Source organism: Phymastichus coffea, unplaced genomic scaffold, assembly GCF_024137745.1.
Source record: "Phymastichus coffea isolate CEN01 unplaced genomic scaffold, Cenicafe_Pcof_1.1 PCOF00119, whole genome shotgun sequence".
NCBI classification, from domain to species: domain Eukaryota; kingdom Metazoa; phylum Arthropoda; class Insecta; order Hymenoptera; family Eulophidae; genus Phymastichus; species Phymastichus coffea.
In genome coordinates this window covers 1-27,137 of record NW_026706930.1, presented here as the reverse complement: position 1 = coordinate 27,137, position 27,137 = coordinate 1, and the positions used below count along the sequence as shown (strand labels likewise).

Here is a 27,137-nt window from a genome sequence, read left to right as displayed (position 1 = left end):
TGTAGCATTCTCTGTACACACAGCTTCCTTCGCCTTTATAGTACTTTCAGAGCGCTCTCTACCCACAAGCGCACGAAATTCCATACCAGCGCACGATGTGGTCGATCCTCGTGCCATCTCTCGCCTTCCCACAGAATCCTTGCGAGTATTACGAATAATAGCAATTTCTTGTTAAACTACGTTTCATTTTACTAATACCTCATAATCGACTTTTCAAATGGAATATTGACGATTTTTTAAGATAGACACTTTTAGCAACACTACCGGTAAAAAACGAGAAAAATTGAATATGACGATGAAGCTATGGCGCAAGTGTCGCCGGTGACCGGTCGCTCCCCTCCGTTGTGCGCATGTTCGCTCTGCTCACGAGAACGGTCTCTTTCTGTCGTAGCATCTGGAGGTGAGTGGTCGTCAGTCTGTGCGCGTGCTCTTTTTTTTCTCTTTCTCTCTATTTCAAGCCTCTACGTCGAGAACGTAACCCGACTTGCCGTCGTAATCTTTGTACTAAGTAGCTGTAAGTTGACATCCGCGATTTTTAGTGCTAAATAATTATTCTGTTGTCCAAGATTATTCGGAGTGTAATGATATTTTTTTTTCTTTTTACCCGTTTTTCGTCCAGAAATTTTCCTTGGGTCATGCTCTTGGGTGCCGCCTACCGCCTTGATACTCGTGTGAATATTGTACGGATCGGTGCAGACTTTTCTATTCAAGTGTTCATTGAACAGAGAACGTTTAAAAGTGCGTTTTTTTGCAAGATTTTTTAAGTGCCGCTGGGTTTTTTTTTACTGTTTGTTAATTGGGTGTGCTAATTACAAATGAGTGTTCGGGAAGCGAGCGAGAGAGAGAGAAAGAAAGAAAGAAAGAAAGAAAGAAAGAAAGAAAGAAAGAAAGAAAGAAAGAAAGAAAGAAAGAAAGAAAGAATAAGAATAAGAATAAGAATAAGTGGATCACTTCGTAAAAGCTGATGGTGTGTGTTGTGTGTGTGCCCTCGCTGATGTAACGGAAAATGTATCCGACTCGAAGAAATTGAAAGACCGGAAGCAAATCGTAATGGCGAGACTCGCGTAATTTTCGCGTGCAGTGTGTCAAGTCAATTGTATGTCAACGCATGGCTCGAGAACACTTTTACATATTTGCCGTTTTCTTCTATCTATATTTCTTTGATTCGTCGCCGGGCATTGTTCGAGGACAATCTTTTGTAGCAGATGTTCGAAAGAAAAAAAACGTGGCAACGAGATGACGCTCGTCCAAAGAACTTCTCTCCGGCAACCGCTGCCTCGCTCTCTCGGGCAACGTACAAAATGGCGGCTTCGCCGCTACCGTTTCGAGAATATTCACCGCTAATAAACCGCCACGTGGATTTTTGTTTCATTGTGAAACTTTGATTGATCTACAAGCTAGCTTCAAATTTTGCAACAGAATAAGAGGCTTTTTTTTTTTGTTTATTGAAGTAGTAGTTTTGAACAATATTGAAACTACTTCACTTGTGCAATTATTATAAATAAGGTTATGATTTGTACTTTAGAGTAAACTTCAACATAATCTTATTTTTAATAAATTAATTTGCAAATGCTGAAACATTTTAATCGTTTGTTTGAATATTTAATAATAATTCTTGAAAGAAATACCTCAGTATAAGTAGAATAATTAACATTTATTTTAACGTAATAAATTAATAAAAAGCATTTGTCTTTTCAGTTTTAACTAGACAAATACAAACAGGCATCCACAATGGGTAAAGAGAAAATTCATATTAACATTGTCGTTATTGGACACGTCGACTCTGGCAAGTCCACCACCACTGGTCATTTGATCTACAAATGCGGTGGTATCGATAAGCGTACCATCGAGAAGTTCGAGAAGGAAGCCCAGGAGGTACCATCTCATTTCATTTGTTTGACAATTTGTGTGAATGGTTGATTATATTCAACTATAATAATTGCGTTATGATCCAAAAATTAGTATTTCTCTAACGTACTTTGTTTCATTAAAGGCTAAACTTGTCATTTTATCAATTATTTATAAAATTATGAATGAAACTTATGGTACTTTATACAATTACAGATGGGCAAAGGTTCCTTCAAATATGCTTGGGTTCTGGACAAACTGAAGGCTGAACGTGAGCGTGGTATCACCATTGATATTGCTTTGTGGAAGTTCGAAACAGCCAAGTATTACGTCACCATCATCGACGCCCCTGGACACAGAGATTTCATCAAGAACATGATCACTGGTACGTCGCAGGCTGACTGTGCCGTGTTGATTGTCGCTGCAGGTACTGGTGAATTCGAAGCTGGTATCTCGAAGAACGGTCAGACTCGTGAGCATGCTCTGCTTGCCTTCACCCTTGGTGTAAAGCAACTGATCGTTGGTGTCAACAAGATGGACTCTACTGACCCACCATACTCTGAGGCTCGTTTCGAGGAAATCAAAAAGGAAGTATCCTCGTACATCAAGAAGATCGGTTACAACCCAACTGCTGTTGCCTTTGTTCCAATCTCTGGATGGCATGGAGACAACATGCTTGAGCCATCTTCTAAGATGCCATGGTTCAAAGGATGGGCTATTGAGCGCAAAGAAGGCAAAGCTGATGGCAAGTGCCTTATCGAAGCTCTTGATGCCATCCTTCCACCCAGCAGACCCACCGACAAGGCCCTCCGTCTTCCCCTTCAGGTAAATCCTATTACTTTTACATTACTTTAAAATTACTTTGAAATATGATGAGAACCTTAAAACTTCATTCGCGGTTTCCACCAGAGTATTTTAGTCAATGATGGCTGAAGGTGTCTGACTTGTCAATTACAACAATAATTTTCGTCATTTTTTTTTTATGTATCAAACTGATTTCAATAATTCTCTTGTAGGATGTGTACAAGATTGGTGGTATCGGAACGGTACCCGTCGGTCGTGTCGAAACTGGTGTATTGAAGCCTGGTATGGTTGTCACCTTTGCTCCAGTTGGTTTGACCACTGAAGTCAAGTCCGTCGAAATGCACCACGAAGCTCTCCAAGAGGCTGTTCCCGGAGACAACGTTGGTTTTAACGTTAAGAACGTCTCCGTTAAGGACTTGCGTCGTGGTTATGTGGCAGGAGACTCTAAGAACAATCCACCCAAGGGTGCAGCTGACTTCACTGCACAGGTAACATTCTAAATTGAATTTCTTTATACTAACCAATTGCACAATTTTTAATTTTTATTCATTTTCTACAACATTTTAAATATGATGAGAGTCTTAAAACTTCATTCGCGGTTTCCACCGGAGAATGTGTTCAGTGATGGCCGAAGACGTCTGACCTACACAACTAAATAAAATAATTGTATGTAACACTTTAGCAATGACTAATGAAAAACAATTGATGGTTTAGGTCATCGTGCTTAACCACCCTGGTCAAATCAGCAACGGTTACACGCCTGTACTCGATTGTCACACGGCTCACATCGCCTGCAAATTCGCCGAGATCAAGGAAAAATGTGACCGTCGTACCGGTAAAACCACCGAGGAAAACCCTAAAGCTATCAAGTCCGGTGACGCCGCCATCGTCAACTTGGTGCCAAGCAAGCCCATGTGCGTAGAGTCCTTCCAGGAGTTCCCACCCTTGGGACGTTTCGCCGTGCGTGACATGCGTCAAACTGTCGCCGTCGGTGTCATCAAGTCTGTCAACTTCAAGGACGTATCCGGCAAGGTCACCAAGGCTGCTGAGAAGGCCTCGAAAAAGAAGTCGTCTTAGTTTACGCACAATCGAACTGCCGGGCGTCTTCGTCAATCTGCTGTCCCGGGGTCCAGCAGCAGCGTCGTTGCAAGCAGCACTTACGTCACAAACACCACCACAACCCTTGCGCCGCCCCGACACTATTACATCTTTCAGCCGCACGGCTGCTGACAGGCTTAAACATCCAAGACGACCTCGTCGACGCTTCTTTCATCGCAAAGAGTTCCGCAGGAAAAGGGGATTCGCCAGCCTCGCCGATCGTATTTTTTTTTTTTTTTTTTTTTGTATCAATAATATTGTAACCTTTTTTGATTAATTGATAAAGTCGACGGCAGCGACATAGGGAACGTTTGGATGGATGGAAGGATTACGTGCTGTTAGCTGCGCGCTGTTTTACACCAACTGCTAAAACAATTTGTGTACATCTGTTTCACAAAAGAAAAATAAATAAAACAAGAATGGAAGGGAAGAAACAACAACAAAATAACAACAATTTAGCTCAGTTTAATTATATTTTCTAATTATTATACAAAAATAATAAATCCTACATCTGCGATACTCGAGAAATATCTCTTTTTTTTTTTTAATTATTCATCATTATCTTTTACTTAATGTCTCCGTCAATTTTCGCACAAAAAAAATCTTAACTATTGAATGGCCAAGAATTATGTCAATTGAGTAATCAATGCATTTTTCCTTTTGGATCTTCCATGACTTTAAATTCCTCAACTTATTTACTGACTGTATAATGCATGAAGATTAATTTTTATAAAATATTGCTTTTTAATGACGACTACATGAATAATAAAAACAAAAGTTGCAAAAAAAAAGAAAAAAACAAAATATATATAGATTAAACCAAATATGCGCCGATTGATATCGGATAATAAACGAGTTTTTTTCTAATTTACTTTTCTTGGATCATTCTTAATACGGAGAGAGTATGACTGCTAAACAAAACAAAAGTTAACTAATTTTTCTAATAACAAATAATTAATAATGACTGTTTTTTACCTTCCAACTCTAAAGTCTAATAAACAAGAAAAAACAAAGAATTTTAACAGTATCCATACAGTTATTACTCAAATTACTGTTTCAATATTATATTTAATAATTCTGGTTTGTAACAGTTCTTTGTACATACATAAATAAATGGTAATGATTGAGCGTGAATAAAGAAACTGGAAATAATATAGTAGTTTTATTCTTAATTTTGATTTGCACCTTGCATTATTTTTGGACAGTTCAAACTTTTCATTTAAAACCTGTTGATTATCATGTTGGTTTTCATTAATTTATATTTATTATAATTATAATAACATTGATAAGTAATAATTTTCAAATTTATTTCCTATCAGGTGTTTTGATTCTCGACTGTGGCGGTCTCTACTATATTAGAAATATGTCGTCTTTAATTTCAACGTCAGTTTTATCAAAAATAATTTATACAGGGCCAACAATAATACCAACTTGTGGAGTAAGTGTTAATAAAATACATAATTAGACAATATTCCTATACATCAACAAAGAAATAACATTTGTTTTTTTAAAATACATATTGATACAATACAGTTCTATACAGGTTATGTAATTCTAATTTTCAAGTAACAAATAAATTTGAAAAGACTTATTGATAATCATAAAAAATAAAATACATTTATTTGTCAATTTGATGCTCTACATAAACATAATCATATTTTTAAACTTTTGAATGTACTTCATATAAATAGATAAAAACTATATTTTATTTCTAAGCCTGTTTTATTGTTTAGTTTCAACAAGTAAGAAATAAATGGACTCAATGGAAGACTCTCAGAGATATGAAAAGAAGAAAACTAGCTAAAGACTATGCTGAAGAAAGACTGCGATTAGTTTCTATGAAGAGGAATGATATTCTTCCTGTAGAAATAAGAGTTAGTTTATTTATTGTTTATAACAAATTTGATTTATTTATAAACAAATCAGTGTTCCTTCAAATTTAACATAATAGTTATGTTATACTTGTAATTGAATTACAGGATTTGGCCAGTAAAGGATTTGATAATATTCCTCGTCAATCTGCTCTAAGACAATTAAGAATGCGTTGTGTAGTTACATCAAGAGGTCATGGTACTGTTATAAGATGGAGAGTTTCTAGATTAATATTCCGTCATTTGGCTGATTACAATAAATTGGCTGGTATCCAGAGAGCGATTTGGTAGTTTATATGAATTTTTAAAAAATGAACGTTACAATATGAAATATTAAAACAAGTGTACATTAATTCTTACAAAAATTAAAATATTCATTATTTATTCATCTGTCTGTTATATTAAAAAGTTTACATACTCTTATAATAATTTAGAAATTTTATATTAGACATATTCTCAAAGAATATTTCAAGAGACTAAATTTTGATTTAAATGAATCTGTGATTTTTGTTTTGTTTAGCCAAATAAATGAATAAAAAAATCTTCGAAAATTGAAAAAATTCTACTTTTAGTATCAGTAGTTGATTATGTCATTTTATGGTTAAAACTCAAAACACGCAATTAAAATAAGATTTTGTGTAAGAAATAATTGAATATTTTAAAACAAGAATCTAACAAGGCTCAACAATTTCAATAAACTCGTAGAACATCCAATTAATATTTTTACTAATAAATCAATAAAAATAAGAATTAGAGTCTTATAATATAATTACCGATAGCAAACTATTTCGAGATCGAACGAGTGGTTAAACAAGGAAAAAGCTCAGCGATATACATATATATCACAGTCGTGGACACTTGAAAAGCATAAAAGCAACATATCAACATATACAGTAAGAAGAGTGCATCAATGTGCAGCAAAGAGACTCGTTATTGTGATGCGGCTTCGTTTTTACTGGTGTAAACAAGTAGTGCGGCTATACGTGCAGTCATGCGCTGCGCACCACTACAGGAGTAAGAAAAGGCGCGATAAGCGACAGACTCGTAGTATCCGTTTTTACAGGCTGTCGACTGGTCGCGCAAATCTCCGAACGACTAGTCTGGTGCTTTTTTGCGATGAAATTCCTCGCCGTTCGCAAACTGGATTGCAGAAAATTACATTACGAAAAGGGTCGGGGATAGCACAACACATTCACATGCATTACGAAGCTAAATTGGATGATGTTTGCAAGCTGCAAAAAATAACTATTTGTGATGAGGTACGCAAGCACTTGTGCCTTTGGAACGAATTTGGACGTCTTGTCTTTCACTCGCGAAAAAATTGCTTTGAGATGTTGAGTGAATTAAAGTGCGGAAGCTGCAATCAAAATTGCGTAGTTTTATTTTAGTGCACGACTCAAACACGTTTCACTCCATATTTCAATAATGGCGTGAGGTAATAACGCAACGACCGAACTACAGTAATCTAAAAAAACAGCGTGGTAAAAATATTCGTGAAAGAAATGATCACTTGGTTAGTAAAAAAATGAATGATTTAAGTTTTCTAATTGAGCTGATAAGTTGCATTCACTTTTTTGGAATTTTCACGAATAACTTGGAAACAAACGCTATTTTTATAAAGAATACGCCCAGATAGATCTGACGTCAATTAGCTGTTGAAAGAAAAACACTAATTTCCTACGTATAAGTTAAACATCGAATGCGGGATGACCACTATTCGTTTAACGTTATGATATGAAAAATGAGCTGACAGTAAACAACTAATTACCGCTGTCTACACAGTTGCGCGAAACTTTATCACATTATTTCATGTATTAATTAACGAGGTCGTGACATGCATATTATCATCCCGAGATGATTAATTAAGAAAAGTGCCAATGTCGCTTCCGCAAGTAAGAGACAGGAAAAAAGCTTTCTTAGAAATTAATTTTACTACGTGCTTTAAAATCGTAGGTAATGCCGGTGGACGCCAAATACAAGCATAACCGAAATGTTCCTAAAAGGCATCTTGGTAGTAAGATGCTTTCGATATTTGGCAGCTCGACGAATGGCAATTCGCGAATTTTCAAGTCACAAGCCCAGCTGTCGAAAATTAATGTCGTCAAACCACGTCCCACGCAGAATGCAGGTCGATTTTCTCCCAATGACAACGTAAGTACTTACATTGACATTTTTCGTCTGCCTCGTGAGTTTGACATTGAGCCTTTTTTTTCAGGATCCCGAATGTTTTCATCGCGCCATCAGTAAAATCCTGATGATAGCTCAATTTTTCGGGATTTTACCAGTCACCGGCATACGTGCGAGTTCAGCGAGGAGATTCGTTTTCAAACCATTATCTCCTCGTGTCATTTACTGCTACGTTATACTGATGGCAATTATCGTGATGACGTCTATATCCGTGTTACATCTACTGAAGACACTTAATGCTAATAGCTTCTCGACCAATGGCGAGTATCAGATTTCTCTGTTTACTGTTTGTTATAATTTTCTGTCAATCGGAAAGGTAAAAGTAAGGTTTAATTGAGATGCGTCATCGCGAGGAGATCGATTGGAGAAAAGTTTCACGACTCTATCGATTAGCAAGCAAAATTGCATTTCAGGAATTTATAGCATCTTTTAGATAGCACTAGTATTGAAAACTATATTGACATCGTGAGCAAAAGTTAAAAAAATTACCAATAAAGTTGCCAACGCGTTACGAAAAGTGGCATGTTAATAAAAGAAATTACGTAGGCGTGCAGTACTTTTAGAATGTATAAGTTCTAGCCACATACGTCGTAAAATATTTACCTCTTTCAATACTGCTCGAGCGTTTAATTGTCCGCTAATATAATTTCACAAGTCCCGTCGACAGAAAAGATAAGATGTGTTTGCGTTCTAAAGGGCGCGAACGATTTGGCTTTCAATTTCTAGCTCTCTAATTGAAATCGCGATGCTTTCCAAGTTCTCGCGCGAGTTTACTTAAAGTGTCTTTGCGTAATGATGTTCATCTTCGCTCCTCTCGATTAGCGCGCGCAAGCTCACCTTGCGCGTGGGTAGCTCGCTCAGTGGTTGGCGAGGTACACAGTCGCTTTCAGCATTACAAACGAAATTTCAGCTATTTCTGCGAATTACAAGTATAACAGAGAGAGCCAAAGGCAACAATGCCGCATTCACGGTTGTTTTAATGAATTGCATCTGTCGGTCGTACGGAAATAGCAGCCCTACTTACGATATAGTCGTTCAATCGAAATAAGAAGCGACTAATTTTATTGCTCGTTTGTTTGGACAATCGGCTCTATGTTAATTACGAACATCGTTTCATTAAAAGGAAATGCCATAGGGAATTTTGAGCAACAAAAAACAAGTGTCTTAATTGAATTTTCAAGAATAGCGATTTTCGGTAAAAACATAAAAAATGATATAGATTTCAAATACAACATTGGTCTTTTTATTAAATTTCAGGAGGAATAGCAGATGCTACTGCGGGAGCAATTTTTTACGGTAATAGTCTATTTGGCAACATCATGTTTTTACGACTTTGCCCGCGATGGATTTCAATTCAGTACGACTGGAGAGCCATGGAACGACTTCTTGACAAGTAAAATGTGCTCTTTTTTCTCTCCTATATTCTACTAATGTTTTTTTATTTTATTAAATGACCCAGCTATATATCTCTAGATGTAATTGAATTTATAGCTTTTTCAACGTAAAGGATTTTTTTTGACGGAGGATGATATTTCTGACTAGTAAAATTTGAATACACATTCGTCATTACACAGTAGATTTGACAGTAGCGATAAAGCGATCTGAAATCATTGTTAACGAGATAATCCTATTTTATATCACATTTTTCATCACTGCGGATATATTTTATTAAATCTTCAACATAAGCAGCTCAATGCTGAAAAGCAATAATACGTCGAATAGCTCCGAATCGTTCTAAAAGTAATGTAGTTCATCAAAAAGTTTTCAAAGTATTACCCCGTCATTAATTAATATAACATAATATTTCCATCGATCATATTATAAATATATGTGATTAAAGTTACTAGAGTCGTATCACGTCAATATCTCGTATATTTCATTCAGAACCCTTATTTAAATTGAAAAATCGTATGAAAATAATTTACCGTACGAATTATCGAGCGAACGTATATATCTCTACGGCAAAGCCGGTGCGCGTCAATGGAAAAACAATAAATACGACAACATGCACACGCGAGAGCGCAAAGTCGTGCGCAAGCTCTCTATAATCATGGAACAGGCTGGCTCGCGAGTTTAATCCAGCGCAAACTTAATTCGACGAGCGCGAGTGGCTTATCGCAAGCTCGAGCTATATCGAAATGAAAAAAAAAACAACAATGTCGTGTATCTTGATGAAACGTTGCGTTTGTGTGTGTGTAACGTTTTTTTCTGGAGAATCGTTCGAAGACGAAGTTTAAAACAAATCCAAATGTTTATTTCTTTTTTGTCCAAGAGAATGGTGTTGATCGAGGGATAAAATTTATTCTCGAAAAAAGTTTTGCTCTCGACGGCTTTGTAATCTTGTCGCTGAGTTTGATTTGCGTATTAATAGCTCATCGGTATACATTAAAATATAAGCTTTTCGCACGTAGATAGGGTAGTAAATATGTTTTTATATCCTTTCGTAATGTATCTTTTTTTATTTATTAAATGAAACGGTCGATAAAATGTGCCAAATTCAAATCAGAATGAAATTTTATACATTCTTATAAAATATTATTCTATTATTCTATTGTATAGTTGATTGTTATTTTATAGCGCATAAAAATTATCTTTCGGAGTATTTTGCGATATAACACGAAACTTTTCAGACTTCAGCCTTAAATCTCGTTAAACGTTTCTATTAGATCGGGTGCATCTTGTGCAACGCAGGTTTAACTTGACGTTGATTTTCCATCAATCCTATAATTTTTTTCTCCGGAGCGATAAAATTGGAAAATTTGTTTATCGAGTAAACCGTATAAGTGTAATAGAACGAATATACGTTGCTGCAACAAGTGCTTTCTAAAGCTTATTCCTTCCCAGTCACGTTGGCATAGCTAAATGCAAAAGGCCAGCACTGCGTTGGAGGTTCAACCTTATCGCTGGGATAATCTTGGGCCTGGCATTGATCGAACATATTCTTAGTATGGTTAATAACACGACGGTGGAGGTGTTTGATCGTAATCATTCTTTCGAGGACTTCCTTATCTCTTACACCAACAAGTCGCACAGTTTCATTGTGAAAAATGGTAATTAGTGCTTAATTATTAATAATTAAGGGTTTAAGAAAGTTAAAAAAGTAGAAAAATGTATATTAAAAAGCTGAATTCCACATTTTCATTTTTTCATGATTTTTAGTGAGCTACAATTTCACTCTAGGACTGTTCATCTTCATAGTGAGCAAGATCTCCACATTCACGTGGAATTTTACGGATCTGTTTATCATGCTGGTAAGATCGATCCGCACGCCAAGCACACGATACCATTGAATATGATCTTTAACTTTGCGAAACTTTAGATATCGGTCGGACTAACAGAGAGGTATAAGTGTTTGAACGAGCGGGTTACCAGAGTGTCGGCGGCCCAACTATCCTCGACCGACTGGCAAGAACTTCGCGAAAGTTACGCGGTGCTGAGCGCCCTGGTCAAGAAAGTCGACAACAAGATCTCCGGTATCGTTCTTTTGTCCTTCGGCAACAACATTTACTTCATCTGCCTGCAACTCCTTAACGGACTTACGTAAGTTAGATTCACATCCGAAAATATTTGTAATATTTTTATCGATTCTTCTGCAATTACACACAGGCCAAGCCATACGGGCAATAACATCGTTAACTCCATCTACTTCTTTGGGTCGTTTATTTTTCTAATTGGTAGAACAGCGGCAGTCACACTATTGTGTGCTCGCATCAACGACCAATGCAAAGTCATACTTCCAACCCTCTATAATTGTCCAACGATGAATTACAATTTAGAAGTAAGGACAGAGCCAATTTAAGATGTTTCAGTGGAATGATTTCGTTGCGTCTCTTCTTGCATCAAACTTTTCTGTCCCATTGTAGGCTCAACGACTACACCAGCAAATTACCACTGACGACGTTGCCTTGACTGGTCATCGATTTTTTTCCATTACCCGTAATTTCATGCTCGCTGTAAGTTTGCTCGATCCCTCATTGAAATTTCTTGCTATCCAATTGTAATTCGATTTGCATTTATACAGGTTGCCGGAGCGATTGTTACGTACGAGGTCGTTCTCTTGCAGTTCAATGTTGCTCTCAGAAGGGATGATTAGGCTGGGACTTAGCGATAAGAGACCTTTTTATTTATATTCACAAACATCCTTTTCAACTGGATTAAATTTCAAAATGCAAATCGTGCTCACCCTGATAATGTAAACGAAATGAGATAAGAATAAACATATAGAAAGGAATAAGATCCATTCATCGCTCCAATTTAAAAATTAATTCAGTTTCAGGATAAATCTCCAAATGTAGTGGGGATATTAGCGCTTGTACGTTGTAATAAGATCAATTGAAAACACAGTGTGAGGATCAGTGAATTATTTTGATTATCATTTTATTACCAGCAAGTTTTCAAATACCGATAAACATTGAAAGCTTTATACTCATCAGAGTATACTCCTCTTGTTCGGCACTTTTTTCACGACACTTATTTCTATGATAAGATAACAATTGTTATTCATGTATATCTTTTACGTACTATATCAATATAGATTATAGATGAAATTTAATTTATTTGACGTTGACAGGTAATATGACATTCAATTTTAAAGCAGAGATATGAAAAGACGACGTGTTTGCGTACATAAACTGCGTTAACAAATTCATTTTTTCAATTATAATATTTAGGATTTTTGTAATTAATGACATAAATATAAATATGTTACAAAAATATATTTAAATGAATTATTTTAATGGTCACAAATTTCATGTCGTTTAAAAAGAAATTCATTATTGAATATTTGTTTTCTTCTGCAATGCAATCCGTTAAATACATTTTTAAAACTCTTCAATTTTGGCGTCAGTGAAAGACGACGCTCCCTCGGACTGAAACAAAGATATTCTTTTTTCTTTATACCTATTTGCAGATGTTTTCCTCGATTGTAAAACCTTAGTGTTGGATTAAGAAGCAGCAGCAGCAGCAGCGTGTGATGGTAGTGTGTGCAATATATGACTGCCTTTATAAGATTTTGAAAATTGCTTGATAATTCTTACAAATGTTATGAGGTTAACTAAGATTCTGATCATTGTAACTGTCTGCAAATTCATTTGGACAAATTAAACTGTGAAAATTGCACAGTGAAATATTTTTTCTCACGTTCGTCATTTGTTTCTTTAGATTCGTTTACTATCATCAATAAATTAATATTCCTATATTGTACCTGTTAATACAATTATTTAAGACCGTAACAGTGACTTATCTATATGTACAATGATAATTACCTTTTCCAGCCCCCCCCTCTCTACAGTCCTTTGCATACTTGTTTAACAGTTTGTGATTTGTAAAGGTGATAATTAAAAAAATAAATAAATAAAAACGATAAGTATATACAATAAGTGTTAAATGAAGTCGGATGCGGGGAGCTCGATAAGCTACATCTATTACACAGAGAACCTATAATGCAAAAGCGAATGGATATAACCGTTGCTCATTGCGACAATGCCAATACGCATGAGCGCACTCTCTCTTTCTCTCCGAGACACAGGCGCGCGCACGAGCACACTGCACACGCACGTCTTCTCTCTGTGTGAAAGCATATAGGAAAAAAAAGCAAGCCTCTCACTTCACCTCGCAAACTTTTGTGATGTTGGAGTTCTGTTGGTGATCCGACTGCACCGCATTGAACTGAACGAGCACAAGCTCGTAAGTGACGATAGTACCGGCGACCTGTAAACGTCGTTCTTTCACGCTCTTGGCCGATCGACCACCTTCTTGTACGTACTACTGTATAGTGCGACGATAAACGTACTTACAAACGTACTTACAGTCAGAATGAGGCTTCGAGTGATCGAGAAGAACTTCATTCCCGTGAGGCTGACGTTATCCGTGGTGACTTGCGTCAGAAATCTGCGCACCTGTATCGACACAAGACACAGCGGATTGAGCCGTTAGTAGGGTTACCGTTCGCCTCGCGAAGCTTGGAACCGCGAGTTTGGCTTTACTTCTCTGGAGTAGCTCTCGCTGCAGACGCTGTACAGTATGGGCGCGGGCAGCAGCGACTCGTCGTGCACCGTGGCCGCGTACAACGACACTGCCGCCGTCCTCGACAGCAGGAAGCCGAAAGAGAAGCAGAAGTAGATTGTCTGGATGGCGTTCGGCATCGGTCTGCGAACAAATCGACACGTGTACGCGCCCGATTTTTCGTATTTTCTCGTCGCGAGCACGCCATTTCGCGAATATCGACGCACGCTCGTGGTCGGACGAGCGCCGTTCTTCGGCTCGCTTGCTCGGACGTAGAAAATTGCTGGCGCGCGAGGACACAAAAGCGGCACGAATGTTACTTGAAGGAGTTGAGCAGCTGGATGCAGATGAAGTACAGATTGGTGGAGAAAGAGAGCAGAACGATATCGGAGATCTTGGAGTCGACGCGTCTCGTCATCGTGACCAGTCGATTGAAGTCGATGCGCGCCTCGGCCCACCACCAGTCAGGCATCGACTTTACCATGAAACAGTACTAATTACATGTTTATTTCAACTACCGTTGACTGGATGAAAAACTTTGGCGATGCACGAGCTCGACTCGGACAAGGTGTGAGCAGCCGTGAGACGACGCGTCGGAACGCATCGCGGAGTCGTTCGACTCAGTCGCTTTCACGACACCGTAAATCGGATAACGACCATTACGGAGCAGTCTTATTGCTTGTAATTTGTTCGCGATGCGACCAAGTGGCGCGTTCGAATGTTCGGGCCGTTAGCGAGCCATACATCAGCGTAAAATTGGTTCGCTCGCGCGAGAGAACGGAGCAAACTTGCTTGTTCTCCAGTTGCGGCAGCGTAACTCGCGCGCGCAAGCTGATAAGAAACGACGAGCCTCTGGTGAAGGCTGTAGGTGGTAGAGCTACCTTGCCCCTAATTGAGTAGAGTCGGTGGTTGAGCTGCCTGAACTGGTCGGTGAGGGCGACGCTAACAAGGATAAGAAAAAGGTCCATAAAATTCCAGGAGAACGTACTAAGAAAGTTGATGAATTGGACGATAAATCCCTTCCAGAATGCATAGTTGTGATGGGTAAACATCTAAAAACATAGGGCAGAGAAACGAGAGGATGAGTTATTCGCGAAGCTGGCATTGTTATTGGAGCTGTGTACGTACGCCTGGGAACTGCAACATGAAATAAGTGGCCATGACGTTCCGGTCGCCGCGAATGCTCGCGCACTCGAGCGCGCTGAAGTATCCCGACAGAATCGACAGAGTGTGCTCCACTGTCGGACAGGCCATTCTCGTTGATCCAAATGGAGCTTGACAAGGCTCAAGCGAAAGAAACTAAAAGAAGCTCACCGAGCGCGAGCACCATCACGACCGCGCTGAGTATCTTGAACTTGAGCGCGAGATTGAGGGAGCTCTGCCGGTGCGGGCTGTGTCGGGCGGCGAGCTCGCGCTCCATATTCTCCCAGGAGACGGCAAAGCTCGGCCACTGGCGCGCCAGTTTGAGAAACAGCAAATTCGTGGTCCCGGCCGTCAAGGCGAACACCAAATTACCTGCACGCCCAAAATCCCCAGATTGGCCAGTCCTCGTCGCACGCATCGCCCGCGCAGCTGTGCCTTACTTGTTTTGCTGGAAGTGATGGCTGTCGTTGCCAGGCGGTAGATGCTAAACACTATGAGATTGATCGAGCCAGTCGCCGACACCACGCAGTACACGATTCTCACGCTCCGCCAAGTGAACCTTCGATCGGAATGTTGGTCTCGGCGTGACAAATCTTCGAGGAGCAAGCGCAAGGGCTGAATTGTCTCACCTCAGACTGGAGGCGCTCGCCGACATGACACCGCTCACCGGAAAAACACCGAACACCTGCGCCAGCACGATGATCGGCCTGAGGGCGCAGTGGAAACTTCTTGCGCTCTCGATCAGGTTCGCTCCGGAATTCGAGGCGCTCGGTCTTGACACTTTCGAATAGAGAAAAGAGGCTTTCATTCTTCCTCTTGGCTGCCGCTGTTTGCCTGCCCGACTTCGCTCTTTCCGAATCTGACGCGATTCTCGACGGAGTCACTTTTCGCGCGATGGATTGCAAAAGCCCCCGTTGATCCCGCGATCAAGATATGAGACAACTCACCGTCAACGGGCATGGCGTCCATCTTTAGAGACTCGTCTCTGGCGCGTCTCGGCGAATTGGCTGTCTTGGCGTTCCTGAAATGCAATTCGGACATGATGCGCCGTCAGGGGCGCACATTAGACTGGCACGAGCGCGGAGATCCGCTCGCGCGGAAAAGTTCGATCGAAGCGCAAGATAAACTCGTTATGCTCTCTCTCTCTCTCTCCAATCGACGCTCGGCAAACACATCAGCGCAATTCAATAGTCTCATAGCTCGCGTCGGCCCGACAAATCCTTGCCCAAGAGCTCGAGTACTCTCTTATTTTTCTTTCCCTCGCTCCCCCAGTTCGCCACGTCGACCTTCGTTAATATAACGGGCTCTCGCCATTTCTTTTGCAAAGTTAAGTTACGCGCCAATGACGGCTCTACTATTGTTTTTCAAAGTGACGCGTCGCGTGTTGCGCTTCAATTTGCTTGTCGTTTGACTAGCACTTGACTGCTGTCATTTATCTTTTATCATTTTGTTACTTATTTACTGCCTGCCATTTTTCTTATCTCGTCGCGCGCATCGGATCTGCCCGTTCCGCTAATTGCAGTTTGATTCGCAAATCTCGGGCAATTTTGTTTGTCGACCGCCGATGAAACGGAGGATAGTTTGAGAAATACGAAGCACTCGCATTAAAGATCAACGTTTTATCCTTTGCCCGAGAGCAGCGGATTATCCGCGCCTTGGATTGCCCATCTTGCGTCAGCACTCAATCCCGTAATAATAATTCAAGCGCTAAGGGCTTCACGGCAAATTTCATTTCCCTCGTAAGATTCATAATGCTGTGCCAACGTTATTGCAGCTTCCGTGGCAATTAATATTCGTCGCCGAAACTGGAACATCTATCAGAATTAAGGGTTCAGAGTGCACCGAAGATTACGACAAAATCGAGTAGCTTTTCCAAACAAAATTACAGTGACAAATTGGGATTTGCACAAATTTATGATTTTTCGCGATCGCTGTCCACGAAATATTGCGCAAATTGTAAAAAATTCAGAGAATGATCGACCGTCTGAATTTTAGTATAGTGCGCGCATTGTCCTGTGGATACAGCTTTTAAGCTTTCATTTAACACGCACACTCGCAAGATTGTCGGCAAAGCATAAAAAAAAGAACAAACGCGAGGCTAGATTCGTTTTTAAAATAGCTACCTGTTCTCGCCATTGGCCTTGGCCGATCTTTTGGTAATAGTCCAAACGGTCGGCTGAGAACTCGTCGACTTGGCAGGTTCGATGCGATACGACCTCATCGTGCTACTTGAAATGTCCGATGTCCCGCAGCCCCAAACGCATCATCGAGCGTCTGACAATTCGCATTCTAACTTACCTGCTTCGCTGCCTCTCCTTCGGTCGTTGGGCGTGCGCAACAACGCCCCATATCAATTACCACAATGCGAAACTGCGCGCGACAAAGTCTCAAGGGACGGATTGATCGGCGCGTCTTCGCGAAAGGAACAGAGAGAGAGAGAGAGAGAGAGCGATGCGACTGGAAGCTCTTGATGTACTGCACGGCACATGCCCACGACGAGAAATGCGTACACTCCTCCTCGTCGATTAATCTTGGCGGGCATGCTATAGAGCTACCTGTATAGGACGAGCCAGCACGCGCGTTCGCTGGATGTCTTCATTTGCACTGCGCGAGCTCGCTGTTTGTCTTTGCCTCCCCGGACACTTTTAAGGCTCTCAAATGGCCGACGGGGATTGCTTTATTTATTTTTTGGTTTTCCGCGCGGCGCAGCTGGAATCTAAAGTATCGCTGTTGCTCGGCCGTCAGAGCCTACGTCAATTGTCGACCAAAAACGCAATATAAATTGTCGCGGTCGAACACCAATTACAGGTTCAGCGTACGTGTATCGGCCTTCTGGAAAGTTCATTACTCAGCCGGACACGCGTTTAAGACTTTGCCGACGACCAGCTGCAATTATGAGCCACTGTGTATTCAACCGCTCACCTTTAATATAGTACAATTATCGCTATGAAGTATCGAAGTAACGCGACCTTGCTACTGGGAAGATCGCGGAGAAGCGAAGCATTAGAGTCCTGGTAGCCGACAATTTGGTCGAGGAATATCCACAGTAGACATATCACGTGAACTCTTAATTGCTAACGATTGATTAAATTGACGCTTACCGATAACGAATGACCGCGTGCTTTTATTATTTCAGTCGTGAAGAATCCGTCGGAAAGAAAAGTGGGGCAAAATAGCACGCAATCATTACAGGTGTAAACGTGTCGAGCGCCGTGTACGCTGTGTGAAAGCTGCCTGACTATACTCTGTCTTCTACTACTGGCACGCTACGTAAACAAACCATTCATATTTGACGAGTACTGCATTATTTCCTACTCTTTTTTATTCTCAATGTTCGCAATGGAAAAACAATGTAGCTTTAAATAATGCAAATTTTTGCCGTCGGATCCGTTCCCTTCCGTTCTCCTTTCGCGTTCAATGTTTCACTCGCTGCAATGCACTTCATCATATTTCCTTAATAAGCAGTCGCACTAATCTAATTGAGCGCTGAAAAATAAAGTCTGCGGATTAAAAGAAATATCATTTTTACGAGTCATGCGAGAATACGTACAGGCATATATATTCCTACTTGCAACGTATAGAAGCTTATTTACCGTGTCGCACTTTGCTGGTGCGTCGCTTTAATAACTCGATAAAACGGGCTCGCGCTTCGCCACCGATACACAATGTATAAAGCCACCTTTGACGCGCAGCCAACGGCGATACGCATGAAAATGAAAAATCCCGTATCAAAGCCTTTTTTTTTTTCTTTCTTTTGTTTTCAAACCCCTCCCCTCGTACGCATCGATGCTCGATTATTGACTTTTCTTCACATTTGCACGCGCGTGTATACGCGAGTGGTCTAACATAGGTCATACGTTGAAAAATTGCCTCAAAGGGTGGATTTTGTTTTATTAGTTTTTCCGAGGCGAAGATTCAAGGATATGCGGCATTTGTTTATTACCACGATTCCTCGCTCTCGGCGAAATAGGATTGTCATGTTTTCAACGTCGCGTTTGTCTACTCGGTGCTTAAAAATTTCTGTTCACAAAGTCCGCTGGATGTTCATAGGATTCCGAGCAAATTCATCTAGAATATTGCAGAAAAATATGAATATTCATGGTTGCAAAGTCGTCGTGAAGTATTTTATATGTAAAACGACGTTAAAAAATAATCGTCATCTGCTTTCATCTCATTTTTCAATGTTTATAAAAGATACTATAAGCTCAACGAAGCATGAACTTATGCCGCTTGCTTAGCATAACATTTTATCAATGAACAAGTCCCAACTAATAAGTCCTCTAGTTATAACCTCGACCCCAGCATAATCTATCACTCAATCCTGATTATCTGTGCGCTAAATGCTTCCCCAAAATGAATAGGAAAATAAATCGATACGCTGCAGCGAGCACCGAGACTTTATCGACGTAATAGTCCCTTGGATAGTTCTCGTACATCATACGCACAACTCTCGTGTGTTCGCGTCCGAATTGCATTATACGACACGCTCATTCGCTGAGTTTAATCGCGGAGAAACTGCGATGTCGTGGATAGCCGATAATACTCGAGCTTAATCGCTTGTAAGCAATTTTGCAATAACGGTGAGCGGATGTAGCGTCGAAATAAAGTCGAGTTTTTTTTTTCTTATGCTCCCCTCTCAACAGGAGACTTGCAAGTTATTCTTACTGCCGAACGATGACTCGCTGGAACACGATGCTAGTTTATCGTTGTCGAAACTGCTGACGTACCTCCAGTTCTATCGACGAGCTTCTATCGTCATCTGTCGATGAGAGCAAGCGTGAAATTAATAAAAACTGAGGGAAGACCCATACTTCTTATTTTTCTTCGGTAAATTAATGAAAAACCGAAACGCGTGAAAGTCTTGTTCATATCAATGTCAGGCAGCATGTTGGCTAAAAATAAAGAAACAGACGATGGAATATGAGGCGGGGCTAAAGGGATACAAATGAAAATCAGTCAGGTTGTTTTTGTGTTGGCTTGAGTATTTATTTTGGCGCTTGTCGTTTATTATTTACGAACAATAAAACACTAGAGACTAGCGATTTGCTTTTTCTTTCATCTTCCTCACCAAAACTTATGTCAAAAAATACATAACGGAACAAAATGAGACTTAATAACTAATGTCGAGACACACTCAATTGATTATTTTCGATGTCATGGACGCCTTTTTTTACTTTTATTACTAAATGATAACTTTTACAAATCCATCCATTGGCACGCTCAAACGATTACATAGCTTCATCTTTGGATTTTTAAAACGCCGTTTTAAAACGGAGATCATTGGATTTGCTTGTATTGTTTTTTTCTTGTCGGCACCTCATAACAATCGATCGATATGCTTATACTTCGTCACTTTTTAAAAATTAATATCCATATTTATATCCATATTTACAATTTGTCTATACAGTCGATATAGAATCATTAAAAATTTACATAACAAATAAAAAAAATAATAAAAAACCTGTCGATGAAAATATAGATCGATAAAAGCTTTCTCACACGCTGAAAGTGTCGTCGTTGCAACTATCAATCAAACACCGAGTTTTGAAATCCTATTAACCAAGCAAATCCAAAACATTCTCCGCGATAAATCAAGTTACCGTAAACTGAGGTAACATTTGGGAAATTCAGGCGTATACCCATTCGAAATGGGCATGAATAAATAAACGAGATGGATATCGTTTTGTCGCACGCTGACGCGCGTACAAAGTTCGACGTCCCAAATAACAATACGTGGCCACTTCAATTGACAGATATTAATACTCGATGATGAGTCTCCGTGTGATAAACAGAATTGACTCTTCGCAATAATCACTGGACATATTAGCAGCACCGGAAATTACAATATCGAAAAAAAAATACGGAGATGAAAGTGATTTCACGCGAAATACGAGAATCGTCCGGCGAGACTCGCAGAAAGACTTGTGTATTTGTGTGTACGCAATGTGCTTTTGTGTGTCGATGGTGCATATGATACATGAAAAACATATTTTTTGTTAATGTATTTACAAGAGCAAATCATTCGTACCCGAAGTTGAAGTTGCGCCACAGCGACGTCTCAATATTCACTCATTTTATCTTTGCATAAAATACACGTAATTTTGTAATATTTGATGCCGTATTGTGGACATGAAATAACTATCGATCTTTTTATTTTCAATCGTGTACTTATCGTTTCATACTTTGACATTTCTGAATTCGATAAATCTTTGAAAAAAATAGATGTAATTATAAAATGAGCCATCAACCGGGAAGGCGTAAATATGGATCTATATCTTCGTGGATATAAATTCAGTTTCGTCGAATACATCATTACCCGCTAGTTCAGTCGGTAATACGTATAACGACGTGAATCCAACTTTTAAACACTGAATGTCGTAAGGGTGCAACATACGCGCATGAAAATCCGCCACTGCGACGCCGCCGAGTTTTCCGAGGTCACTCTCGACTTCTCACGGTAATTTATAGTTTTGTTTGCTGCCGCGAGCATTTTCCGCTCTTCCATCCGTGCACACTGTCGCCGAGAGAAACTTTTCTCTCCCTCGCGCGCGCATTCTTGCACAATCACTTCCTTCTTCCAAATGATCTCTCGCAAACTCGAATCCATGATTACATTGATTCCACCAATTTAATCAGACGCGCGCGCGCTATGTGTGCTTGTTTTGTTTCTCTGACGAATATAATAAAAATCTCGATTTACATTGAGTTCGCTATATTGAGATCGGTTCCCTTAATAAATTATATTACAAAAGTTGTTTGGACTCGATAACACACTGGTTTACTCCTTTGGAGACATTTATAAATTGCTACATCGAATTATTACTCGCGTTGTCACTCAACAACAAAAATGCGATATTACAAAGAAAAAAAGATTTTCCTCTCGACTGGATAAAAATCGAAAAATCACTCGTCATTTGTAAAGTAATTAAAAAACACTGTCATTTTCATAAATAACGGTACAAATCTACATTAAATTCTCGTTATTATACTTGCTTAATTTTAATCTTCATTCGCGCAATTAAATATATTGTCATGCTAATTAATTTATTTATATCAAACGCGTTGTCCTACTTCTACACATCGTTATTTACATAAAACTAATGAATGGTATTCGCCAAAAAAAAAGAAAGAAACTAGAAGGTAATAACAATATCAACAGCGATAGAAAAAAATTGACATAATCGAAGTATATATATATTTCACATTTTCGTTCCAAGGGCGTATGTATATCATAACGTAACAATCCTTGTAAGCATACGCATGCTCGCTCTATTACAAGCCCTCGCGAGCTTGCGCGTTCGACCTTATGTAATAGAAAATAAGAACAGGAAAGCTTTTGTACGCTTCTTTCTCGTATACTTAAAACTATATAGTCCTAGAGAGAGAGAAAGAGAGAGAATTAGAACGTGGAAACAAAATACTGTCGGTAAACAAAAATGGGCAATCGCATTGCTCGCAGCACCACCCGTTCATAAACAAAAACGAGGGGGAGGGAGGGGGAGAGAGCCTCGAGATAAAAATACAAAACGGCCAATCCAACTGTTATGATCCTCTGCCGTAATCAATCCTCTCCCTCCTCGCTAAAAAAAATAAGAGCATGGAGGAATGCACGAAGAAGAGCAGAAGGAGAAGACAGCACGCTGAAGCTTCTCGACGTGTAGTTCGTGTCGCTCTTTAATAAAAGCCGTACAACTCGAGACAGCGAGAGAGAACTAATGAAACACATTGATCGTTATAATACTATATAGGTAGATAGAGAGAGAGAGAGAGAGAGAGAGAGAGAGGCTGCAAAAGTATGCAGGCATAAGCGCCGCGAGGATCGATCGCCATTTACTCGCTTTGAACTATCACATAATCGCCTTCCGAAGAAATCCGCTCGATCGTGCCCGCGCGAGTATGTCGATGAAGAAATACAGAGAGAGAGAGAGAGAGAAAGAGAGAGAGAGAGAGAGGTAGAGAGAGAGAGAAAGAGAGAAGGGGAGAGTTGACGAGACTCGACATTGATTCGCTTTTCGCTCTCACTCTCTAACACGTGCGTGCGTGTAATACTATCCCACGCAATCCAATTTACAAAAGCACACCCCCGCCGATGCTGCTACTGCTGCTTCGTCTTCTTCCTTGGCTGTTCACAAGGCTCGGCTTTTCGCCTCATCGTGTCAGCCAGTTGGTTGCTGCTGCGACTGTCCCGCTTCCCCCGGCTGACTACTCCTCGTTGCCTCTGTGACACAAAGACGTCGGTTTGCGTGAGCCTCGATTCGAACGGATTTTCTTGTCGGCCAGCCTGACCGAGCGTAGCATTTTCCACTTGTACGTGCCATTTGGGCCTCGCGCCTCAGTCGAGAGAGTCGACTGTCTCCCGTAGAGACGCGAGGGCTCGCGCGAAAGCGGGCGTATACCAACCGGTAGTGAGGGCTTCGAGCTTCTGCGGCAGGTCGCCGGTGGCAGTCTCGGCGTGCTGCCCGAGTATGTCGGGCATGGCGTTCCTGCGCCCAGTACGACCCGTGGACAAGAACTCCTCCGAGCCTTCGCCGGTTATGAAGGCTGCAGCGGCTTCCGCGCCGTTGCTGCAACCAGCCGTAGCGCCGCTCGCCTCGGGCCTCGGCTCGCCACTCGACTGCTCCTGCGACAGCATCCTCAGCACCTTCTTGCACACTGCAATGACAATGCAAATCAACGCTGAGTTGCTGCTCGGTCCAAGCGACATATCGGTTAATAAAGTCGTCAAAGTCTCTCCTGTCGTAGGAACGACAATCGTTTACAATTCGCAATTACGTAGCATCGAGCCTTGTTATAGCAGAGCTTGGCGCGAAGATTATTGATGATTTGACAACGGATGGATTGATAGCCGGGTGTTATTATGTTGACTTTATTTTAGCTAGAACTTCTTTTGGCACAGTATAAAAACATTGAACGTTTTTACAGTGAGCAATTATTTTAATTGTTTGCAACATTTTACACTACGGAAAAGGCATATTACAGGTTCTACCATTCGTTCTTTTAGAACGTCATTTCGCCATTTGCTCGTTATCATTATTATCGATAAGTTGTCCAAACAAATATTCAAAATAACTATCAAAAAGAATACTGATGTTTATTCTTTTATAAGAACACAGCGTGATCGTATTTAAGATGCACTCCAACGAGAAACATTTTCATTTTAATTATTTTTTTTCATATCTCAAAATGCATATTCCGACTGTAAAATTGAAATAGTTGATGAATGTTCGACCGCAAAATGTACTCTTACCCGAAATTAATGATCGTCGAGAAATATTTCGTTTTGTAAATACACTTTTAATAGTTCTGTTGTTCATAGTGTACGAAATAAAAACGACTTGATAATTTTCAGCTACGAGATTTGGCTTGTTTTTCGGTATACACATTCGTAAAAATATCTCAGGAGCTTGGTTATACCTGTCGGTTCCAAAAGTTATATATAGTGAAATGCAATTGAAAAGTTAATTGCTTTACCCTGCAGAAGAGTAATTATCTGGAAAATTGAATAGTTGTGCCAGGTCCTTCGAATGTCAGGCAAAGAAATAGCAATTATTACAGGACGAAAAATGCCACTAATTTTATTCTACGTAGCGATATTTATCTGTTCAAAAGCTCTTACCAGCGATAATACTGAATTTCGTACCCTTTTTCGATACATTTAATAAAGGTATATTGAGCTTGCAATTATCTCGATTATAGTAATTACCATTATTCCCCCTCTCCTCCTGAAATAATTACCCGACGGCCAATAGTATAATTTTATAATTATGTAATTTTCGCTTATCATTTCAGTCTAAATAAGCGCATTTGCGTATATTACTAGGTACCGAATAATTTACTTCCAAGTATGAAACAGCCGATTGAAACTGTCAATCGCAAAACTTTCCGAAGGCTTAGTTATGGTAAAAATGCGAAAGGCAATAAACCTGTAATTACTTGTTCCTCATGGCTTTTGTTTCCTTCCACATCAGCGTTTCATTAAAGTTCATACTCCCTCCGTGAAAGACAGCGTACATGCGGAAGTTTGTTTAGGAAAGTTTCCGTCAAGTCAATTGCGTAATCTATAATCACGGCAATTTATTCCAGAATTAGAATCAAGCAAAACTTTGGGTTTATTTTTCCAACGCGAACGAAGCCACGCAATCGCAAAATTTCGTCGACCAAGAGAATGCATCGCCTGTACGAGTATGTCTTGGAAAATTTTCAATATATGCCGTTGTGATTGCGGGGGGAGAAGAGGCCACGCAACGCTGGAAAGTAGGGCACGCCTCAACAAAACACTTCGTCAAAAACACCATTCAAACTAAATTTAAACGTTACGTGAGAGAGAAAGAGCAAAACTTTGCTACAGGCAGTTATGCGCGTGCATGGAAAACCGCACTCATGTACATTGAAAGCACAATTGACAATCTTTTGCCAGTGACAAAAACGAGCTGGATTTACGTTAGCACACTTGGCAAGGAAGTTAATTTGTTTGGGTAAGTAATAGATGTAAAATTTAAAAAAGGGGGGACACTGCCAAGGTGTTTTAAGATTGCCGGAGATTGATAAGGTAATACGCCTGAAAGGCTTTGAAGCAGATGAGCTGTTATTCAATTGCAAAACCGACTCTTACAACTGCGAAATTACTATCGCTGTCTCTCTCTCTCTCGCGAATAAGGGATTCCCTTGTCTTCGCAAAAAATTACGGGGATTATGATGTTCTTGCGGAGATAAGCGCACAAATATAATAAGTAAGCCAATTGATCAACAAGGAAATACATTTGTTTGTTCGGTCTCGCGAAAATAGGAAGAAAACAAATCCATGGAAATCCTTATATGAGGGCAAACTTAGAGAATGCGAGAGTAAGAGTGATTAATTTTGCGAGAAAAAGCTTGCTCTGGTCTCGTTCGGGCAAACAGCAAAGAAAAAAGAGAGTCCCGTGTGCGTGCGAGGGAAAGCCAATACGAGGCGGAGGGCAATACGGTGGGCGGACAAATATCACGAGGTCAACGAGATGAGGAAGGAAGCCAAAATAATGGCAAAAGAAAATGGCGACACGCTTCGACGATGCTCTGCCTATGCCTATCGATCTGCTATAAGCACCTTCGTCTCCTTCTTCTTTTTGTTCTGCATCGAACTTTCTCGAAAGCGAGGGTGCGGTAGATCAACGAGCGCGGACTCATTGGACTTCAGAGACCTTGTTTGCGTCGAAAGGGAAGAACCACTTGTCTGCCGAACGAAGAGCCGCGTTTTTACTTAAATGCCTGGCGCGTGCAATTTGAGCCTCCTTTCGAAAATGGCACGGCCAAGATTTTCGTCGAGATTCGTCGCCTCGCGCGGCGAATACGTTACAGCTGGGTCATTCAGCGCGCTTTAGCATCGAAACATTCCAGTCCCCGAGCAAGAATCGAGCATGGGGAACTGTATAAAGCGCGAGAGAGCTTCACTGCCGGTCGGGCGGATATGCAATTCAATGCCAAGCAGCAAGCAACCACGTTCGATAAATAAGCCTGCCTCGCCTCGACTACGGGATTCTACTACGGGGAAAAAATGGTACTGGTAACAAAAGCCCAAGTGTCGCGCTAGAGGGCTCGCCGACGCACTACAATACAATCTCCTCGAGCGTGTCGTACAACCTGGAACGAGGCAGTAGGCAAGCTATGAAAATTCAAACGTCTCTCCTATCGATCCCTTGCTCAAGTTGTACATACAGCGTGTGCAGTGCAAGTTACGGGAATTTGAAAAAACAGCATCCAAAGAAAAAAATATACAGAACAAAGTCAGGGAAGAGGGTTATTTCGGGTTAGTCCAGTGAGGTGATGAGATTTGCTTTGTTGGGTGAAATATTTGTACCTTGGACGCGAGGCCTCTTCAGCTTCCTCAGGCCTTTGGCGACGGAGACGTTGGCCTCCACTTTGCGCTGCTTCACCTGAACATTTACACGCAGGTCAGAAGAAATTACAAAGAGAGAGAAAGAGAGAGAGAGAGAGAGAGAGAGAGAGAGAGAGAGAGAGAGAGAGAGAAAGTCGCGCGCTCTGCGTTCGTTTGTTCTTCATTATTAACTCTCGCGTGCCTTCTCCCTCACAAAGAGCTTTGTGCTTGCAGCATGCGCGGGTCCTTTTTTACTTTGCATTTCTTTCAGAGAGGCATTTGGTAATCCAGCTTGTGCATTTAATTAGGAAATGACTCTTGTTGTTTTCTTT

The 27,137-nt window shown here is 40.4% G+C and overlaps 5 protein-coding genes across 6 annotated transcripts; 3 read left to right on the top strand and 2 right to left on the bottom strand.

Annotated features, from left to right (window-relative positions):
- Window positions 1-394: 394 nt before the first annotated feature.
- On the top strand, window positions 395-4,894 carry LOC131671150 (elongation factor 1-alpha). The gene is made up of 5 exons (XM_058947363.1): window positions 395-514; window positions 1,699-1,875; window positions 2,065-2,673; window positions 2,865-3,140; window positions 3,367-4,894. Exons 2-5 carry the CDS (start codon window positions 1,732-1,734, stop codon window positions 3,727-3,729), a joined length of 1,392 nt encoding a protein of 463 aa, XP_058803346.1. The 5' UTR covers window positions 395-514; window positions 1,699-1,731; the 3' UTR covers window positions 3,730-4,894.
- Window positions 4,895-5,093: 199 nt separating this feature from the next.
- LOC131671125 (small ribosomal subunit protein uS14m) lies at window positions 5,094-6,206 on the top strand. Its single transcript, XM_058947327.1, has 3 exons — window positions 5,094-5,188; window positions 5,484-5,624; window positions 5,730-6,206. Exons 1-3 carry the CDS (start codon window positions 5,114-5,116, stop codon window positions 5,910-5,912), a joined length of 399 nt encoding a protein of 132 aa, XP_058803310.1. The 5' UTR covers window positions 5,094-5,113; the 3' UTR covers window positions 5,913-6,206.
- A 341-nt stretch (window positions 6,207-6,547) lies between these two features.
- LOC131671146 (gustatory receptor for sugar taste 64a-like) lies at window positions 6,548-11,965 on the top strand. The gene is made up of 10 exons (XM_058947354.1): window positions 6,548-6,880; window positions 7,575-7,772; window positions 7,837-8,068; window positions 9,066-9,201; window positions 10,653-10,858; window positions 10,968-11,059; window positions 11,128-11,348; window positions 11,415-11,586; window positions 11,672-11,761; window positions 11,830-11,965. Exons 1-10 carry the CDS (start codon window positions 6,560-6,562, stop codon window positions 11,899-11,901), a joined length of 1,740 nt encoding a protein of 579 aa, XP_058803337.1. The 5' UTR covers window positions 6,548-6,559; the 3' UTR covers window positions 11,902-11,965.
- Window positions 11,966-12,550: 585 nt separating this feature from the next.
- LOC131671147 (gustatory receptor for sugar taste 64e-like) lies at window positions 12,551-17,294 on the bottom strand. 2 transcript variants are annotated; one of them, XM_058947355.1, is made up of 12 exons: window positions 17,078-17,294; window positions 15,902-15,975; window positions 15,584-15,734; window positions 15,395-15,513; window positions 15,126-15,326; window positions 14,940-15,049; window positions 14,693-14,863; window positions 14,132-14,304; window positions 13,793-13,955; window positions 13,604-13,705; window positions 13,419-13,517; window positions 12,551-12,676 (listed from the first exon to the last, which is right to left on the bottom strand). In XM_058947355.1, the coding sequence occupies exons 1-12, from the start codon at window positions 17,173-17,175 to the stop codon at window positions 12,629-12,631; spliced, it is 1,509 nt and encodes a 502-aa protein (XP_058803338.1). In that variant the 5' UTR covers window positions 17,176-17,294; the 3' UTR covers window positions 12,551-12,628. The 2 variants fall into 2 exon arrangements, with proteins under 2 accessions (XP_058803338.1, XP_058803339.1); XM_058947356.1 differs by having other exon boundaries at window positions 13,616-13,705.
- Window positions 17,295-19,933: 2,639 nt separating this feature from the next.
- Window positions 19,934-26,863, bottom strand: LOC131671117 (uncharacterized; the record flags this gene model as incomplete). The annotated part of the gene is made up of 3 exons (XM_058947318.1): window positions 19,934-23,172; window positions 23,355-23,606; window positions 26,788-26,863. Coding segments are annotated over 3 exons (390 nt in total), but the record flags the coding sequence as incomplete, so codon positions are not given.
- Window positions 26,864-27,137: the final 274 nt, after the last annotated feature.

Excerpts from the sequence above, each read along its gene's own strand:
- LOC131671150 (XM_058947363.1), top strand. The coding sequence starts at position 1,732 with ATGGGTAAAGAGAAAATTCATATTAACATTGTCGTTATTGGACACGTC. Across the intron at positions 2,674-2,864 it reads CCCTCCGTCTTCCCCTTCAG|GATGTGTACAAGATTGGTGG; the intron begins GTAAATCCTATT and ends ATTCTCTTGTAG. Across the intron at positions 3,141-3,366 it reads CAGCTGACTTCACTGCACAG|GTCATCGTGCTTAACCACCC; the intron begins GTAACATTCTAA and ends TTGATGGTTTAG.
- LOC131671125 (XM_058947327.1), top strand. The coding sequence starts at position 5,114 with ATGTCGTCTTTAATTTCAACGTCAGTTTTATCAAAAATAATTTATACA. Across the intron at positions 5,189-5,483 it reads CAATAATACCAACTTGTGGA|TTTCAACAAGTAAGAAATAA; the intron begins GTAAGTGTTAAT and ends TTTATTGTTTAG. Across the intron at positions 5,625-5,729 it reads TTCTTCCTGTAGAAATAAGA|GATTTGGCCAGTAAAGGATT; the intron begins GTTAGTTTATTT and ends ATTGAATTACAG.
- LOC131671146 (XM_058947354.1), top strand. The coding sequence starts at position 6,560 with ATGCGGCTTCGTTTTTACTGGTGTAAACAAGTAGTGCGGCTATACGTG. Across the intron at positions 6,881-7,574 it reads AAATAACTATTTGTGATGAG|GTAATGCCGGTGGACGCCAA; the intron begins GTACGCAAGCAC and ends TTAAAATCGTAG. Across the intron at positions 8,069-9,065 it reads TAATAGCTTCTCGACCAATG|GAGGAATAGCAGATGCTACT; the intron begins GCGAGTATCAGA and ends ATTAAATTTCAG.
- LOC131671147 (XM_058947355.1), bottom strand. The coding sequence starts at position 17,175 with ATGAGGTCGTATCGCATCGAACCTGCCAAGTCGACGAGTTCTCAGCCG. Across the intron at positions 15,327-15,394 it reads CATCACTTCCAGCAAAACAA|GTAATTTGGTGTTCGCCTTG; the intron begins GTAAGGCACAGC and ends TTGGGCGTGCAG. Across the intron at positions 14,864-14,939 it reads TCATGTTGCAGTTCCCAGGC|ATGTTTACCCATCACAACTA; the intron begins GTACGTACACAG and ends CTATGTTTTTAG.